This window comes from Tachyglossus aculeatus, chromosome X3 (assembly GCF_015852505.1).
Source record: "Tachyglossus aculeatus isolate mTacAcu1 chromosome X3, mTacAcu1.pri, whole genome shotgun sequence".
Taxonomy (NCBI): Eukaryota; Metazoa; Chordata; class Mammalia; order Monotremata; family Tachyglossidae; genus Tachyglossus; species Tachyglossus aculeatus.
Window position 1 is genome coordinate 22,924,448 of NC_052099.1, and position 20,214 is coordinate 22,944,661.

Consider the following 20,214-nt stretch of genomic DNA (forward strand, 5'->3'; position numbering starts at 1 on the left):
CATTCATCCATTCAACCGTACTGAGTGCTCACTGTGTGCACAGCACTGTACTAAGCACTTTGGAGAGTACAACACAACAATGAGCCGATACACTGTCTACCCACAATGTGCTTACAGACTAGAGGGGAGGGAGACACGCAGTTTTATAAAAAAAAAACATTTCAGATATGTACGTATGTGCTGTGGGGCTGGGAAGTGGGATGAACAAAGGGAGCAAGCCAGGGCAACGCAGAAGCGAGTGGGATAAGAGATAAGGGGGGCTTAGTCAGGGAAGTCCTTTTCAATGAGATGTACCTTCAATAAGGGGAGGAGGGAGAGTAATTGTCTGTCAAATTTGAGGAGGGAGGGCTTTCCAGGCCAGGGGCAGGACATGGCAAGAGGTCGGCCAGAAGATAGATGAAATTGAGGCACATTGAGAAGGTTAGCATTAGAAGAAGTGAAGTGTGCGGGCTGGATTATAATAGGAGAGTAACAAGGTGATTGAGTGCTTTAAAGCCAATTGTGAGGAATTTTTGTTTGATGCAGAGATGGATGGGCAACACTGGAGTTTCTTGAGGAGTGGGGAAAACATGTCCTGACAATAACAAATGATAATAATTGTGGTATTTGTTAAGCACTTCCTTATGGGCCAACACTGTATTAAGTGCTGGGGTAGACAAAAGATAATCAGGTCCCACATGAGGCTCACATCCTAAGGAGGAGGGAGAACACCAATTTTGCAGATGAGGGAGTTGAGACACAGAGAAGTTAAGCAATTTGCCCATGGTCACAGAGCAGGCAAGTGGAGGAACTGGGATTAAAACTCAGGTCTTCAGACTCCTAAGCCCCTGCTTTTTCCAGTAGGCTGCTTCCATTTTGCCTGCTTAGTTTTTTTAATTTACTGAAACCATCCACTTGGCAATCATTTATAGAAAGTCACAATGTGCTACATTTGGAGGGAAAAAAAAAAAGAGAGTCAGAAGGGGTAAGCTATCAAAACAACCAAGGGGCTGACAAACAGGGTTTAAAATAGCTGCAGGCCATGTGACTTCCCAGAAATAATGCCCATTTCCCAGAGAATTTACGTGTTTTTAATTTTATGATCTTTTTCCTTTTCTTCCCTAGCCTGAAACAGTAATGAGCTCATTCCAACAAAGCTTGCCAATTCTGTCTTTCAGAAATTGGGAGAACTTATACATTTGTGGTGGCACCTTCTAACGTCTTAACTGTAGAGAAGCAGCTTGGCTCAGTGGAAAGAGCATGGGCTTTGGAGTCAGAAGTCATGGGTTCAAATCCCAGCTTCGCCAATTGTCAGCTGTGTGACTTTGGGCAAGTCACTTAGCTTCTCTGGGCCTCAGTTCCCTCGTCTGTAAAACAGGGATGAAGACTGTAAGCCCCCTGTGGGACAACCTGATCACCTTGTAACCTCCCCAGTGCTTAGAACAGTGCTTTGCACATAGTAAGTGTTTAATAAATACCATCATTATTATTAACGGATCTGCTAATGTAGCCAGAACAGAGTCCGGTTGCCCCATGTGCTTTAACTATTTCCACTGTCAGTTGCTGCAGTTCAGCATCTTCCAGAGAATTTCATTGCATTGATGGTAAACTAGCACATGTCAGTCATCCCCGAAAACTGCAATAGCATAGAGTGGAATGAATGGGGAAGCCAAATCAGCAATGCACATCCTAAGTGAAGACATAATACTAAGGAAGGTTTAAAAAGGTTATGCTCAAAGGTTTATGCCTAATATCTAATAATGATAATAATATAACAGTATTTAAGCATTTACTATGTGTCAGGCACTGTACTAAGCACTGGGGTAGATACAAGTTAATCAGGTTGGACACAGGCTCACACTCTTAATCCCCATTTTGCAGATGAGATAACTGAGGCACAGAGAAGTTAAATGACTTACTCAAGGTCACACAACAGACAAGTAGCAGTGTGGTACTAGAACCCAGCTCCTTCAGATTCCCAGGGCCATGCTCCTAGGTCACCCACCAGGTCACCCACCCACAGCACCTCGGCCCAGTTCCCTCAGCCACTGGCTATCTCATCAGTTACTGGAAGTACTGTGGCTATAACCTATTCTCCTTCTCTCAGGAAAAAGTAAGGGCACTCTGGGAAAAGGAGAGCATAGGACAGGCAACTGTAGCAAACAGGAGTCAACATTTCATCATCGCTGAGTAGTTAAACAATGGACAGGTCCACTAAAATTCAACTATTTGGACTTTGACTTGCCCTGCGTGAAATAAAATCTGCATATAGATTCTGATTTTTCCAAGGGGGAACTTTACAATGTCAACTATAACTTTATAGCAGCAAGCGATCTAACCATATACTCCACAGTCTTGAGTGACACTGATACAGCTGGCAGGAACAATAAAGTAGGGAAGTTAGACTTTACCTGAAAGGTACGCAACTTTTTCCTTTAAAATTGGCAATACATCCATAGCCTTCATTTCATCATTTTTGCGGAAGCCTGCAATATATAAAGGGACATGAAAATTACTCAATGACTTGAATGAAATTTAATACCTCAAACTTGCTTTCAAATGCCAAGAAGGAAACTCATAAGGAACTATATCATGATTTTAAGAAAATAACAGCTGAATTTATAAGACAGAGGTCACAGAAATGCACTCAGTTCTACTGTAATGTGTGTTTTCATTACACGATTTGGCTACAATAAATTAGGGAAGGCTCTCCTGACAGTGCGTGTCTGTCCAGATACAGTACAGTGCAGCGTCAGAGGAGGTGGTTGTGCGCATGTGTGTAACACAGGACATGCCAAGAGCTATAACAAAAATGCAATTCCTGTGTCATAAGAGAAGTAGCAGTATTTCATATTCCAATATAAGCCAAAAACAGATTTATGAATTTATATACTCATACAAGGTGTTGTAAACATACCTACCCACCTATGTAAGTTTGCCCTATGAGGTTCTGGGGAGATTACCCCAAACTCCAAGTTAGTGACAGAATGACCATCAAACCCAAATACAGACCACTGATTAAAATTATCACTTACACCTTTGGTTAAATAGTATTCAGTAATAATAATAATGATGGTATTTGTTAAGCACTTATGTGCAAAGCACTGTTCTAAATGCTGGGGAAGTTACAGGGTGATCAGGTTGTCCCATGGGGGCTCACAGTTTTAATCCCCATTTTACAGATGAGGTAACTGAGGCACAGAGAAGTTAAGTGACTTGTCCAGTCACATAGCTGACAGTTGGCAGGGCCGGAATTTGAGCCCATGACCTCTGACCCCACAGCCCGTGCTCTTTCCACTGAACCACGCTGCTTCTCCAATACAGAACATTTGTAAATACCAAAATGAACATTAGTGCAAATTATTTTCCCAAAAGTTCACAGGTAAGGAAAAGCAGACATTATACCCGTTTTACCGATGAGAAAATTGAGGCACAAATTAGTTAAGTGAAGTCCCACATCACAAGGTCATATAGCAGGCCAGAGTCAACGGAGTTGCCAAATACTTCACACTGATGAAAGGAAGAGCTCTACAGGTAAAAGTGAATTATCCACCAAGTTCTTCTGCCAAGATGCTCTTCTTTTCATCTCTAGGACATTTACTTCCTCACCCTCCCAAGCCTTCAGTTTCCTCCTCAATTGAGCAGAGGTGATAATTACTACCTGCTTTATTTCAAAGGGGCAGTTCTAGGGATCGATGACTCCAGGGCTCAAAAAATGTGTCAAGTTCTTTAGAAAAACATGCTCAAGTCCAAATTTGAAGTGATAACAGATTCAAGTCTAAGCTTATTGAATGGTAGCCCCTTTGCCTTTCGACGCAACAGCAGACCTTTACTCCTGTTTTGTTCAAGTAATATTTCCCAGGAAATACAGAATGAACATTCCAAAATGGTAGAGATGGGGTGTTAAATTAAATGAGCTTTGTTTTTTAAAATACTCAACTGAACAAGCAGAAATCGAATATGCTACAACAACATTCCTTTGGGGCCAGAGGCCTATTCTACAGGTCACCTTTGGCATACTTCTTACTCATCTTTTCCATGACTCTGTGTTTTTACTAACACACACCCAATGCCTAGAGGCCTCTGGAAGCATTTATAAAACTCCAAATAAGTACAAATGGATTAAACTCTTGAAACCCTTTCTTCCAAAAAAAAGTATGGCATTTCAAAGCGATAGGATTTTTCTGTAAACACGAATTGTGCCCAAAAAAGAATGGAAAATGAAACACTTTCTTTACTCGCCCACTGATTTTAGACTAATGACCTGGGCACATATTCCACTGTTAGCTTTCCTTCCTCCTTACCATCTCTCCCCTTAAGCCACAGAACACTCCATCTACTAGTTCTGAGGTCACTAGAATAAAAACTGAAATGAAACAGAGATAAATTATGCCACTTGAAAGCTAATTCTGTTCCCACAACTCTTAAAAGGGGAAAAGACACAGGTAATCTCATGATGAAGGTTATGAACTCTTAAACAATGCTCTTTGTGTTAAAGACCAGACTTGGGTGTCCAGAAAATGCTGAATGAAATCTGTCACCATTTTGCAGAAGACAGTTTCCATTTTCCCATTTGTTCCCTCAAAATCAAATGAATGACCTGCAACCAAATTTAATGAAAACAAATTGAGGCAGAAAAAAAATATTTTTTAAATAGAAAATAGCAGCAGTCGGACCCGTGAAACACCTTGAAGGATTCTTACAGACTCAGAAGACCCCATGGAAAAACGAGTGAGGATCTAGTGCATAAGCTCCTTGTGAGCGGGGAACATGTCACCCAACCGCTTAGTACAATGTTCTTCAAAACAGTATGCACTCAATTAATGCCACTGATTGTCTGATCTAGTGCTCCTGTGAAACACATTATAGGAAGGGCACTTGGGTCAAAGGTGGGATTTTTGGGTACTCATTATAAGCATTTATAACGCGGCCCTCACTTTAAAGGGGAACTTCTAGGGTGACAGGCCAAGTCAGTCTAGTGTGTTCTCACATCAAACACACATCCAACAAACATCCCTCAGAACAATGTTAGACTACTGTCTGATTTATGGACAGTCCTATTAGACTTCCAACAGTTTCCGCTAACTCCAAGCCGAAAACAATGAACTGCCAGGTGAGCAAATTAAATGTAATTCTGGAAGAGAAAGAATCTGAAGGGAAAAGAATGCTTCTCAAATGCATTTTGTCCCTGTGCTGATATTTTAAAACACAGGAAAAAAAAAGTCCTGCAAAACTGTAGAAGAGAGGAAACTTTCAGCTGAAATAGCCACTTAAAACTTCTACAGACTAACATCTACCTGTTTTAATTAATGATGCATGAAGTTTTCTTTTAAAAACAGATGCTTGCGCACATTTTCCAGCTAGTCATTAATGACCAAAAATTAAATTCTGAATTACCAGTTTAGATTTTAAATTAGAGGTTCAATGAGTGCCACTACATTTTTAAAGTATTATTTAAAAAAAAACCAACACAAAATGGCTTTCTGGAATGATTTTCACTCTGTATGTCTGTTGGTTAAAAGGTAGATGAGCCATACTCAAATCTTTTGGTAGAATGGAATTAAAAAAGTGTTTTTGGTGCTTTCTGTTCCCTGGATTTAAATTGCAGGCACTTGCTATAAATTTTGCATAACCTTCACACAAAACTATTCAAATGTTGGTTTTCTTAAGGGTACAGTGACAAAAACCACAATGATTTCCTGATATTTTAAACTGCTGAAATGAACTGGAGGAAACTTGTTCTGCATTTCTATCTCACTTCATGTTCTTATAAAACATTCCTCAATCCAAACTGATTTCATATTGATTTGCAAAAGTCTTTATTTGCCTGTCAAAATCGCAGTCCTAGTGTTTGCTGAAAAGGGATAATTATTACTGTGGTTTATATTTAAAAAAAAAAACAACAATAATCCAATATTGTAAAATAAATGGGGTGGGCAGAAATCAAACACCAAATAGAATTCACATTTCAAAAATATAATTTTGAGAGGCTTTGAATGAACAGTACTACCTAGCCCTCGAGATAATGACAAATTTTTCAGAAGGATGCAGGTTTATTTACACATACAAAGCCTCCCAAAAGTATCTCTGCAAACCCAGAAGCAGAGGCTTATTACCTATCTACTCACCCTAATTTCAGCAAACCCTGAGCCAGCAGCCCTGATCACATACTAATGGAGGTGATGTCATCCTTTCAAATCAGGCCAGTCTGCAGCTCCGACTTGCGACCATTCCACTGCAGTGGCTGCAGGATTATGCATGGGATCTGAAGCAGTAGCAGGAGGTGGCAAAATGTTTGAACTAACAAAGGTTGTAGTCCTGCAGGTGAGACTGTTCACCTCTGTGTGTGGGGGCCCAGAAAACATGTGCCTAAAAGCTGGATTTTCAGATATGGCTTTAAGGGAAAAAGATTCTTCATTTGAATTTAGAAAAAAAGATTAGGTGAGCAAAGTCTTCTATAATTTTTTTTAACTCTTCAATTAATTTACTATTTAAAAACACTAGCTATTTAAAATGTACTGATGCACTCAGTTCTCTTGCAGTGTGAGGGTACATTATTGAATGCAAGGATAATTCAAAGTTCTAGTACATGTACCTGATTAATTTTACTTACAAAGTGCACAAGCACACAACTATCTTTTCTAACATCACATTGTGTTCCTTCCGGAAACCTGCATTTTCAGAAGAATGGTACCAAATTCCCTAAAAACTTCTTATACAAAATGAGTATTAAAACACTCAAAGATTAATAGAATTCATCCGTGAACCCAAATTGAAACACGGAAAAATGAGAGCAAAAGAACAGCATATTTGCAATCAGTATATCCTTGTAAAGGGTGACACTACATAACTGGCATATCTTGGAAAAGGTTGGCTGGGATACTCCTGAAAATCTTGAGGTACATTTCCCTAGGCATTAGGGAAAAGAAACCCCACTTTTGACTTCTCCCTCACTATCTCCCACTCTCTCACCTCCAGTAAATCTGGGTTTAAGATGCCAAATATATGATTGGTGTCCCTCTGCATAACAGATGTCCACTGAACATGTAAGAGTAAAATGAATTTCAGTTGTAGAGTTCCCAAAATGTTATCTTTGCAGTTTTCATTCTGATTTATACCTTCACACTTCTAAGCGGTTGCCACTTCTGATAGCCTGCTACATATCAAATTCTGGAAAGAATAAAGGTTTGTTACTGAGGTTGAAAAGGAATGTATTTAAAATAGAACAGACTTAAGTCTTCATTATTTCCCTGGTCTCCTCACTTATTAGCTGGAAAAATAAATCAATAAATGTTACAAAAATTAGCAAAACCAAGTAAATTAATGAGCAGGAAAACTTCTGTACTGTTTCTTAACATGACCATTAGCATTAAATACACTATATGGAGGAAAGACAGTCACGACGTTTCGGTCAATGATGCACACTGGAGAGATAGTTAACAATGATGCAGTGGACAATGAAGTATGTGAATTAACCTTATAAGACCTGAAGATGCCAAGAAAAGAGCTAAACAGAGAGCAGCCCCTCGGGTGAGCTGAACTGAAAAAAAGGGATATATTGCAAATCTTGCCTGGATGTACGTCATCTGTGGATCTCCTAGGTTTACTGCCTTTGTGGCTTCAACTACCATCTCCACGTGGATGATTCCCAGATCTACATCTCCATCCCCGCTTCCTCAATCCCTGTCCTCAAGTATTTCTGCCTTCAGGATCTCCACTTGGGTGTCCCTCCAACAACACATACATAATATGTCCACAGTGAGTAACCAATAAATACCATTGATGATGATGATGATGTCCAAAGCAGAACTCATCTTCCCAACCAAATCCTGTCTTCACCCTGACTTTCCCACCACTGCAAACAACACCACCATTATCCCTAACTCATAAGCCCATAACCGTGGCATTATCCTCAACTCAACTGTCTCCCTCAACCCACATATTCAGTCTGTCACCAAATCCTGTCAATTTAGTTTGGTAGATACAAGCCAATCAGGTTGGACACAGTCAATGCCCCACGTAGGACTCTCAGTCTTAATCCCCATCTTTCAGATGAGGTAAATGAGGCACAAAGAAGTGACTCACCCAAGGTAATAAAACATACAAGTGGCAAAGCCGGTATTAGAACCTAAATCATCAGACCCCGAGACCATGCTCTTTCCTTTAGGCCACACTGCAGCTCTGTTGTCTTATTATTGATGATTTATTATAATAATGATGGCATTTGTTAAGCGCTTACTATATCCGAAGCACTGTTCTAAGCATTGGGGAGATACAAGGTGATCAGGTTGTCCCACATGGGGCTCACAGTCTTAATCCCCATTTTACATATGAGGTAACTGAGGCACAGAGAAGTTAAGTGACTTGCCCAAAGTCACAAAGCTGACAAGTGGCAGAGCCGGGATTAGAACCCATGACCTCTGGCTCCCAAGCCCGTGCTCTTTCCACTGAGCCACACTCTTCATATTATAATAACCATAGATTCAGGAGGCATCATCATCATCATCAATCGAGGCAGGGAGAGAAATTACTAATCATTACTTTGAAAGTGCTATGGGCAGACTTCAGTCTGTTACTCCTTCACGGCTTGCCGCCTGTGGAAGGGTGGCTAGTACTCTGCCCTAAAATTCAGTACACTGGGATCCCATCAGCCCTGGCCAAAACACTCTCCCCCAGGCTTGGTCCCCTTTCAGAAAATGTGGGTCCCTGAAGCTGAAAACAGATTGGACTGAACATGTAACTTTGGCTCAAAGTCCCTCTATAGCCCTCAACTGGAAAAAGATTATCACCTTGAATCAAGCATTCTGCACAAACCATCTTCCCAAACCTTGATCAGAGTCCACAGTTCCATAACGAGAATTCAATTTTGAACTGTGTACTTTCCCAGATCCTTGGACTTTTCATTTGCAATCAGTAACAAACTTCTGAGAAACTAGTCGAGAATTCAAATTGCCTTATGACCCAGAGGTTTTTATGACATTTCAGGAGTTTATTATGGTCAAAATCTCCACATTTATAAACTCCTTCAAGCAAAGGAAATACAGAAACTGTGTTAATCCTTTAAATATATTACAAGAAATTCAAGGCCTTAACCAAATATAAAATTACCTTCTCAAGCTACATTTATAAATATTATGCAACTACCTTTTACAGAACAGTATGCTATTAATAGGCTAGTTTCCTTCTTCCGCCAAGTAAGTTAAAACAGTTTGCAGTCAGGGGTTTCTTTTCTTCCTTGATAGCCAAAAGGAGACCAGTGTTGCATTTCTGGAAGGGGCCTGCGGTCACTTCTCAGTAGCCAGTAATGCCTCATTCTTTCAAAGGGCAGCAATGTGTGAACAGGGAGGACAGTCAGTCTCCATTTGAGGCCTGGCATTTTGGGTCCAGTTAAATTCATTCCAGGTCAATTCCCAAAGGCCAGTTATATTTTCTGCATAAAGTGGGCCTTCAGTGAATCATTGTGATAATGAGAAAACAGATGATGACTTAAGAAAGCAGAACCCAAGAAAAATTTATGAGTTCGTTCGTAAAAATAAAAGCCTATTCCCTCATTGTGTTCCTTGCATATCTGTATTTACACAGTACTTTTTAGCCAAGGAATTCCATATTTCATGAACCAAGTACCCTGTTAACATTTTAACCCAAGATAACATCATTATGTAACAGGCTATGCATGCTAGACTCTTGCAAACCAAATAGTGCTATACCACTCAATTTTACATGGCTCCAACAACAAAACTTTTTGTTTATGTCCTATTCTGATATCACTAGAGTGCTGAGCCTTATGATGCTACGTCACTTAGCAAGGCACAGGTATGGTTTTTCACTGCTGTCAATGTTTGTGTAATCTAATGATAATAATCATAATAATAGTATTTGTTACAACACATTATATGACAAGCACTGTACTAAGTAGTGGAGTAGATATGAGATAGCCAAGTTGAACACAAATCACCACCCTACATTAAGACACTCAGTCTAAGGGGAATCCTCACTTCACAGATGACGGAACTGAAGCACAAGCTAAGTGACTTGCCCAGGTTTGCGCAGTTAGCAGGAAAGTGACTTCAGGATTATTACTTTCTAAACTTTGACTAAAGGCTTTGTTATTTTGTCGGGGGGGAGCGGTGTGGGGGGGAGGAGGGAAGGAGGTAGCCATACTTCATCCCAAACTGTAAGTGCATAGTTCTATTTAGTCAAATATTCTCTCAATGGGACCAATCAATCAACCGTATTTAGTGCTACATGCAGAGCACTGTACTAAGTGTTTGGGAGAGTACAATACAACAGAGTTGGTTAGCACGTTCCCTGCCCACAATGACCTTACAGTCTAGAGGGGAATAGAGCCACTAATATAAATAATACACCATGGATATGTACGTAAGTGCTGTGGGAACCATTTTTATGCATGGATATCGACTGGTTTAAGTAGACATGGGATCAGGTGTATATGTTTCTTATTATTGCCATCCATTCTCAAAAAAAAAATTTAAGTATGGAATTAAATCAAAGAATAATAATGACCAAAGCCACTAACAGCAAAGTAAATATACCCAAGATAAAGAAAACTGTCATAACTTTATAAGTTCATCTTAGTGAGACAAGTGGAATGAGAAAACAAACATGTCATATTCCTTCTTTAACAGTGTGTTTCCCCTCAGGAGTGAAAGGTAGGCACCGTCATTCTCAATCAGGTTTAGAAGAACTAAACCCACAAAAAATTAAAGTAGGGGAAAAATTGATTTGGAATAAGACCAGACTTCATAGGTTCTCTTGAGACATCAGGTGAAAGGCCATACCCTCCCATTTACAGAGACATAAACTCATGCCATGAAGAAGAGAAAATTGAACTCAAAGGCCAAATCTACACAGAACAACCAAGATGAACCATGAGTTTGAGGCACATGCAGGAGACTGCTCTTCCAATAGCTTGCAGACAAGTTTCCTCAGAGACAATATCCCTGGCAGACTGATGGACCTTAGATCGGCAGGTCAGCTGCCAACCCAATCAATGGACACTTGGGTCCAGCCATTATGTGCATTTTAACTACTTGCCAGGAGTACAATATGATGGTACAATCAAGCAGTATTCTTCTGACAATGTGCATCTGTTTGGATGCAGCACAATACAACTTTGGAATAAGTAATAATAATAATGGTATTTGTTAAGCGCTTACTAAGTTACAGGCACTGTACTAAGTGCTGGGGTGCATACAACCAAATCAGGTTGGACACAGTTCCTGTCCCATTTGGGACTCTCAGTCTCAATCCCCATTTTATAGATGAAGTAACTGGAGCTCACAGTAGTGAAGCAACTTGCCCAAGGTCACACAGCCGACAAGTGGAGGAGCCGGGATTCAAACCCAGGCCTGTGCTCTATACACTACGACTTTCTCAATAAAGACCCACATGCCCGTTTTCAGCACTGGACGGGGATGCTAGGTGGAGTGCTCTGCCAGAATGCAATTCCAATCTATAGGAAAACTGGGCATGTCTATTCCTCTGGATTTTCTCCAAGACACCTTCAGAGTCTCAATCCTGAAATACTTCATTTTTTCTTTGCTGTAAGCACACCAGATTTTCACACGTTTTCCAGAGTAAATTTCTCAGTTTGTTTGAACAGTCCTAAAATGACTAAGGCCCTGCAACTCTAAGTGAAAAGGCTGAAACTTCAGGCCAGAGGGAGGACTTCCCAGCAGTGGGAAGGCTGCCAAGAGGGCGAGACAGCTACCTTCCACATTGAGCCACACTGGGAGACAGAGAAAGAGAGTTTAGGAGACATGGGAGCAAAGAGAAGAGTTTCTTCAAATCCTTACACCAGTTTAGGTCATAGAGCCAACTGTACCAAATGGGAAGGGATTGCTCATTTCTCTCTACATCATGCAGAAACTCTGACTGCTGGCTTTAAGCCAATCAGTTCTCTACCTTCTAGTTAGCCACTCTCTCCTCTCAGTATACCTCAATTTTCATTCTTTGTTACTTTCAAGCTAACATTTCATTTACCTCATTCTCATCTCTCCCATCACCAACCTCTTGCTCAAACCCTACACCCTGTCTGAAACCCGCACTCCCTTCAAAGCTGACAGACCACAGCTCTCCCCTTCCTCAAAGTCCTTTCTGAAAATCACATCTGCACCAGGAGGCCTTCCAGGACTAAATCTGAATCCTTCCAACTGATAATCCAATTGACCCTTCAGCACTTCTGTGTCACCTAAGCACTTATAACCTCCCCATAACACTTAAGCGCATAACTTACATACCCTATTACTGAAGCACTAACTTCTGAACATATCCCCTTTTCCTTCTTCCTTCTCTAATTTATTTTAGTTTCTCTCTCCCCAAATAGCTTTTAAACCTGCTTCGACCAGGGATCATGTCTGCTGATTCTACTGTACTTCCCCAAGCATTCAGTACCTTGTTTGGTCCACATCAGGTGTTCAATATTGCTGGTTGCTTGATTAATTACAGTTTCAATCAACTGTACTTATTGACACATTCCCTGCCCACAACGAGCTTACACTCTAGGAGTGAATAGAGACATGATAGAAATAAATTATGCCTACTGTTGACAGCACCCTTACCCCCACAGGAAGTTACCTGGAAGGAACAAGAAAGCATGAGTGGCACTAAACTAGTAACTAAGCTAGCGAGTATCCATTCCTCCACACGGGCTCTCACGTCCTTTAGTTTCATGCCTGAGGCCCATTCATCGTTCCTAACAGGATACTCCATCATCAATGCAAATACAATTATGGTGGATTTAAGGCAAACCTGACCATGTTTCAGGCTCATTGCATTTTTTTACCTTCCCTGGCCAGTGGTGGTGTCGAAGATGCCACAAAGGAAGGTGCATATGTCCACCCAGATGCAAAGGGAGCTTGTGGTTACTACAAAATCCCAGACTCCTTTGTTCAGTGGTACCTTGAATGATGGAACAAGAGGTTAGTATGTAAGTGTAACTCGAGAACTGGGAAGACAAGGTTTATACCAGATCTTTAAGTGAAGGGGAGGGCAGGGTTTGGGTGGGAAGATGGGTTTTATTTTTGACAGGTTAAGTTTGATGTGTTGACAGGACATCCACGTAGAGAAGTTTTGAAGACAAGAGGAAACACAAGGCTGCTGAGAGGAGAGGGGTCAGGGCTAGAAAGGTCAATTTAGGAATCATCTGCACAGAGGTGATAGTTGAAGCATTATGAGCAAATGAGGTACCCAAGGGAGTGTGTGTAGATGGTGAATAGAAAGGGACCCAACACTGAACTTTGAGGGACTCCCAGGGTTGGAGGGTGGAAAGCAGAGGAGGTGCCTGCAAAAGAGGCTGAGAATGCGTGTCCAGAGAGATAGTAGGAGTACAAGGAGAGCACAGTCAGTAAAGCCAAGGTTGGTTGGATAATGTTTCCAGGAGAAGGAGGTGGTCCAGTGTCGAAGGCATTGAGAGATTGAGGAAGATTAGGATGGAGTAGAGGCCACTGGATTTGGGACACTGCTGGGAAATAAGGGAGAGTTGAAGAAGGGGCAGAAGGAGGGAAGAACTGGAGAGGAGCAGAAGAGATTATAGGGCAATCATGCCTGATGGTTTCAATTAGTATCATCACAGTCACAATAATGATGGCATTTACTAAGGGCTTACTATGTGGCAAGCACTGTACTAAATGTTAGGGTAAGTAGAAGGTAACCAAATCTGATATAGGCCCTGTCCAATGTGGTGTTCAAAATCCAAGATATGGGGAAAGCAGGTATCTTACCTCATTTTACAAGGGAGAAAACCATGGCCCAGAGTAGTTAAGTGATTGACCCACAGTCACACAGCAGGTCTGTACCAGAGTTCTGACCTGAGCACACAACTCCCGACCTCATGCTGTTTCTACTAGGCCACACCCCCTCCCATCATCAACAACTACATGCCCTGCCCCTGGAACATTTGGCTGGAATGTTCCTGGTTTTCAAGGAAGACTGCCAACTGCTTTAAAAACCATGTTAAGAACATTTTACCTCCAAGTTCAACATTTCCACATTGCTCTACAGATCTTGCTCAAATTTCTAGGTTGAGCTGAAGTCACCCAGCAGGGACGGGGCAACTGGCCCATCATTAGACCCTCTGTCAGAAGGAGAGCTCAGCAGTCCTGAGCCACACTCCCTTTCTTGCCTCCCTACTACCTCTAAGTGTACTCGCCAGGTACAAACACCTGTTTCTGCACCTTGTCCCCACAACGGACTTCCTCCTCCCAGGCTGCTTCTATCAGACCTGCCAGCTTGTAAAGCTGAATATGACACATCGAGCCTCGTTGTAAATGAGAGCCCGCCAGCTGGAAGCCACTTGAACAGAACAAACAGGATTTTATGGTAAGGCCCATTACCCCTCAACTGAAAACTGGAGAGCCATAGTCACCATGAGAAGAAAAGGTAGCTTTCCTGGCCCTGACTTCCCTCCTTCCACTCCGGCCCCGCATACAGACGTAGAGATTTTCATTCTCATCCACCAATCAATCAATTAGTAATATGCACTACTATTACGATGGTACTTCTTAAGTGCTTAATATTTGCCAAGCACTACAATGGGGTGGGGTGGATAGAAGATAATCAGATTGGACACAGTACTGCCCCACACCGGGCTCAAAGACTATTCCTAAATCAAAGGAAATATTTCTAAGAAAATATCCCTAAATCAAAGAAATAACTATTATTATCCAAATTAACTACAGTATCAAGGAGTGCTTGAGATTATGCCTAGTCTTCTATGTCCCAGACAACACAGCCTATCACTGGAGCATCCTAATTCTATTTCTCACTCAATGAGCAAATTGCTTGCATAACCTTAGTTATGCAAGCCACTCATCTCTCTCATTCAACCCACATATTCAATCTGTCACCAAATCTTGTTAGTTCAACCTCCACAACATAGCTAAAATCCACCCTTTCTTCTCCATCCAAATTGCTACCAGGTTAATCCAAGCACTTATCCTATCCCGCCTTGATTACTCTATCAGCCTCCTTGCTGACCTCCCAGTCTCCTGTCTGTCGCCACTTCAGTCCACGCTTCAGTCTGCTGCCCTGGTCATGTGTCTCAAAAAAAACCCCCCAAAACACTTAGTCTATGTCTTCCCACTCTTCAAGAACCTCCAGTGACAGTCCATGCAGCTCCGCATTCATTCGTTCAATTGTATTTACAGAAACTTCTTAGCACAGCTTTAAAGCACTCAATCACCTTGCTCTTTCCTACTTTACTGCGCTGCTTTCCTACTACAACCAAGTCCACACACTTCACTTCTCTAAAGCCAACCTTCTCACTGTACCTCAGTCTCACCTAACTCGCCACCAACTGCTTGCCCATATCCTGCCTCTGGCTTGGAATGTCCTCCTCCTTTATATTCAAAAGATGATCACTCTCCCCACCTTTAAAGCCTTATCTCCCCCAAGAGGTCTTCCCCAACTAAACCCTCATTTATTCTTTTTTTCCACTCCCTTCTGCATTGCCCATGCACTTGGATTTAGTGCCTTTATTCACCCCTCCCCTCAGACCCACAGCACTTACATACATATCCATATTTTATTTATTTATATTAATATCTGTCTCTCCCTCTGGATTGTAACTCCTTGTGGGCAGGGAATGTGTCCAAACTCTATTATAATGTACTATCCCAACCGCTTAGTACAGTGCTCATCACACACTAAGCACTCAGTGAATACAACAGACTGATTAGTCAGAACACACAACCTCTGCAAGTCTCAATTTCATCATCTGTAAAGTGGGGCTGACAGGCATTTAACATCTAAAGTTTTCTCTGTCAGGTGTCATATTTGTGAAGTATTCTGAGCAACTCAAATTACAGGTTTTAATTAGGGAATTTATATCCAGTAGCCATCAATTAGGGCTACAGGTGCTGATCACAACCAGAATTGACTCAGTTAAAGCAGGAAGTCACATGAGGCTTCTAGCTTAGATCAGTTCCATGTCATTGTGCTCCTTCCCAAAAGGTTAATTTGTTTCTCAATCCAGTTAGATTTACTGTAGAAGTATTACCTCGGAAATTCAGGAGGTTTCTCAATAACTTATATGCCACTCTTGCTTAGAAGGGTCTAAGGAACATATGGACAAAACCCACAACCTAGAAGGCGATCACTTTCTGTATTATTAATCCTTAAAGGCCATGAGCCACACCCTGGAGGAGATCTGAAATTAGAACAATGGTATAATTGGTGTGTTTGTGGGGAAGGGTGTTCTAGATTCAAATCTTTGGTATACAGGAATAAGAAGGGATAAAAGATAATGGTTGGATAAATCGTAATCCTGTTTTCCTCTGACTGTTGTTCTGCACATGTCCCTTTTTGATATAATGTGTAAGAGAGAGAAAGAAAGAGACACACTGATTCTGAAGGAGCAGTGGGAGGGGCAAAAAAAAACCTGCCGTCTCCTTCCACATCCCAGCCTAATACACCGACAAGCCAAGACCATGTCCAGGTGTAGCAGGATGAGATAACTAAAGACGAACTGAATTTACTTGCAAAATTACATCTTTGATAAATCTATCTGAATTTTTATTCACCCACTCGTTCAGAGCAGACAGAATTAAGGCATCAATAGTTGGAATTCGGGGGAGGGCAGAGAGGAGAGGAGGCAAAAAAAACCTGTGCATTTCACTTTTCTCATAAATAGGCAAGTGGTTGCTAATGGCAACCTGGCCTCCCCCTCCCCCAATTTTGAAACAGTAGGCACGGAGTGCCTAAAAACTGTCTGCAAAATGTTCCTTTCATCTTCCTGCAGAGCCATCCTCCCTACTCTACTGTGGAAAGGGTATATTCATATATGAAGCACATTACAGGTGAATGTGAAGTGGAGAAGAAAGAAGGAAACACGGAATCGACTCAAGCATTGTGGCACTAATGCACTTGAATTACGAATGCAGAGTGGCTCCCGCAATGATGGAGCAAAGCAGAACAGAGGTATCCATGTGAAGACCAATGACAGCATGGTTCCCATGTGATCCGTAGCTAAAACGATTACATCATCTTCTTTGTGCAGAGCCGAACAAGCACAGAGAAAAACAGCAAAATGGTTAAGTCCAGAGTGGATAACTAACGTACGCTTCTTTGCTTCTGTTAGCCACATTCCCTTTTTCTTCTTCCCTGATCTCTGAAACACAGCCTATCACAATAGATAGTCAAGTGAAATTGTCTTCATTTCAGGAACAGATTCATGGTTTGTGCTCTTCATTCTCCCTTCATCTTACTCCTCATTTCCTTCCCCTCCCTCTCCCCTCCTTCTCTAAGATGTCAAACAAGGTGCTTAGCCAGACGGGATCATCTCTTAGCATGTAGTTAAAGCTAAAACTGGAAATCAAGAACTGGATTGTACTTTTTCAATATGCAAGGTAAGAACATTAAAGATTCATTCAAGTGCAAGGGCCACTTCAGTTCTATTTATCTGAATATCCCAATTTGTTCTGCTAAGAGTTAGTCTCCATTTTCCCTCTGATGAAAAATGAAGCAGCTCTGGGATATTTTCCAAACTATGTATAATATACAGGTTCCTGGGCATGGATCTTCTTTCATGTTGAATTTGAGTTTTTCTGCACTGTGCGTTAATCACTCGGTTAATTCTCTACAGTTCCTCTAAACAAACAGGCAGATGAATGGTTACATCAGAATGCTGTTACTCATACCATGCTCACAAAAACATTTCGTAAAGATGACAGGCTCAGACTTTACAGCCTAGCTAGTCCTCGATGGTCCAACTGCGTGAACCCTATTCCTCCAGGCAGGGTGCTAGCCGGGCTGAAACGCAGGCAAATTAAACCTCTTATAAAGGGATGAGTGAAGCATAAATCCAAAGAATCCACCCTCTGCAGGTCATTTTTACCCTAAAGGGGTGATGATGGGGCTATGCATTTTTAAGGGCATGGGAGGACAAGGGAGGTCTATCCGATGAATAGAAAAGCCAGAGACTAATTACAGATCTTAGTGTGCTTGCAATTTTAATGCTCCGTTAAAAGGCATGCTGCTCCTTGCCTGCTGCAAACCCAGTATGCTGGTGTGACTGCACAAGCCCAGAGACCTACCAAACCAGAAACCATTTGCAATCTCAGTACTGCCGATTCGATTCTCTTGGACCATCACTGAAAAGTGGGGAGGGGTCTTACTGTCTGCGGGAAATCATTTACCCTCAGCTTTAGAATGCTGATAAGTGACAAGACTGATCACTCACTTCACACCAGCTCAACAATGAAAGATCTGTATTTTCCCTTAACTGGAAATCTCTGGAGAGAGGGCAACGGGATAATGTGAAATGCTGCATTTGAAGACTTTTGATCTGGTGACAATTATGAGACAAAACTGGTCTTCACAAGAACAGATGAGAAAAGTAGAAAAGATTCATCTAGAGTTGGAGATCGAAGGTAGAACAATCCAAACTCCAAAACGCCTAGTCTGGCCTGTCAATCCACACTCGGTTTTCACTGTCGATACATTCCATTTCTCCTTTGGCATCAGTTTCCCCCTGACTACTAATATCATTATCATCATCAGTATCTTCAGTATTTGAGTACCTACTGTCTGCAAATCCCTGAGAAAATAAAAATAGAAAACACGGGGACACCGGGAGGCTGTCCTCAAGGAGCTTTCAATCTGAAGCAGTGGTAACTGCTGGAAGGAGTGCACAGCTAGAAGTCAAGGGACTAGAGCTCAGTTCCAGCTCTGCCCTTGACATGCTGGGTGACCCTGGGAGTCACAACCTCTCTGGGCCTCAGTTTCCGCATCTGTAAAATGGGGATAAAAGTTACCCCTCTTCCCATCTCTTAGACTATGAGCCTCCTGTGGGCAGGGACTGTGTCTGATCAGATGATCTTGTATCTACCCTAGAACTTGGCATATAGCAAACAGTTACTAAATACCATCATTATTAAAGCAAAGATTAGCGATAGGAGGCAGGTGTGGGGCTGAGCAATGTGATATTAGAAAGGTTTGTCACTTCCTGGGCCCAATCCCACTTGACCTCCTGGTCTGTTAGCATCAGCACTTTCCCCACACCTACTCACTTTGGAGGGAGGGAGACCTTTCTGATCTTCTTATGAGCGACAATAGCTTCATCTTTGTTTTTTAATGCCCACTCACAAGTGCTCATTTTGATGCATTATACACTTTTTTCCATTATGGGGGTTTGGCGACTTCAGCCAAAGAAAATCCATCATCTTCAAGAACAGTGTTTTCATAATCTCTGTGGGGAAGTGGGAGCCACAGGTGCGCATTGATTCAAAAAGGCAGCTGTCCATCTGCTTGGCAAACAGGGAACTTCGTCATCACTTGACCAAGTCTACCCACATCCTCACTATTCACTGTGCCTGAAATAAACGGTGAGCTGTTGAGTGTGCTGCAAATCTCTTCTGTGTGGGCCCAAAGGACAACTCCACTTGGCCTGGGCTGATGGGTGAAGTCCTTTGCTGTTGTTACGGAGTTACTGAAATATAGTTGGCCCAATCTGCTTCTTGACCACGGTTATTTTAATAAAAGCAAGTGTGTGGCTCGGTTAGCAAGGAGCTCCAATGTTTCGAGGTGTCTTGAACTACTAAAATCCTTCCTAAAGACGAATGATTTCACTTTTCATTCCAAGTTAAATCTGTCCCTGGCTCCATTACCACAGCTAAATTTAAACAATGGACACACACACACAAAAAAAAAATCAAGAGGCTGGAAGAATACAGTGAACACTGCTGTGGCAACTAAAGGCCCAGCCACTTGCTTTGAAATTTAAATTGACTATTTGCAATACTTTCAATATAAATCAAAGATTATTAGCACTGCACTTTTTTCCTTACCATACTTTATGGCCCAGGTTGTGTGGAGGACAGCTGTGCTTTTTTTGTGGTGTTCTTCTTTGCTTGTTTTCAGTTTTTTCCCCATTTCTTGTTTTTGCTTTTCCCTTGATTTTCACAAGAAAGTGGAAGAGACTAGCTAGCCCTGACTCTTATTAAGCCACCCTGAATATCAGTGCAGTGTTGGCTTACCAAATGGGTGAGGGCACAGTGATGTCTGCAACTGTTGTCTCAGAGATAATCTGTTCTGGAAGCACAGATTGCACTCACTCTTCCTATGGGTCATCTTGCAGTGCTTTCCACTGGATGCAAGGGATGAGAGGCAGAGCGGCCTACTGGATACAACACAGGTCTGGGAATCAAGGGGACCTGGGTTTTAATTCCACCTCTGCCACTCGTCTGCTGTGTGACCTTGGGCAAGTCACTTCACTAC

General features: G+C 41.8%; 1 protein-coding gene across 3 annotated transcripts in view; it reads right to left on the reverse strand.

Moving 5' to 3' along the window:
* The window catches only part of TRIO (trio Rho guanine nucleotide exchange factor), a 396,910-nt gene that overhangs the window by 249,639 nt on the left and 127,057 nt on the right, over positions 1 to 20,214 (reverse strand). For all 3 annotated transcript variants that reach the window (XM_038770376.1, XM_038770377.1, XM_038770378.1), the window contains one exon: positions 2,391 to 2,465. In XM_038770376.1, the coding sequence (XP_038626304.1) occupies positions 2,391 to 2,465 (75 nt within the window). The remainder of the gene's footprint in view (positions 1 to 2,390; positions 2,466 to 20,214) is intronic.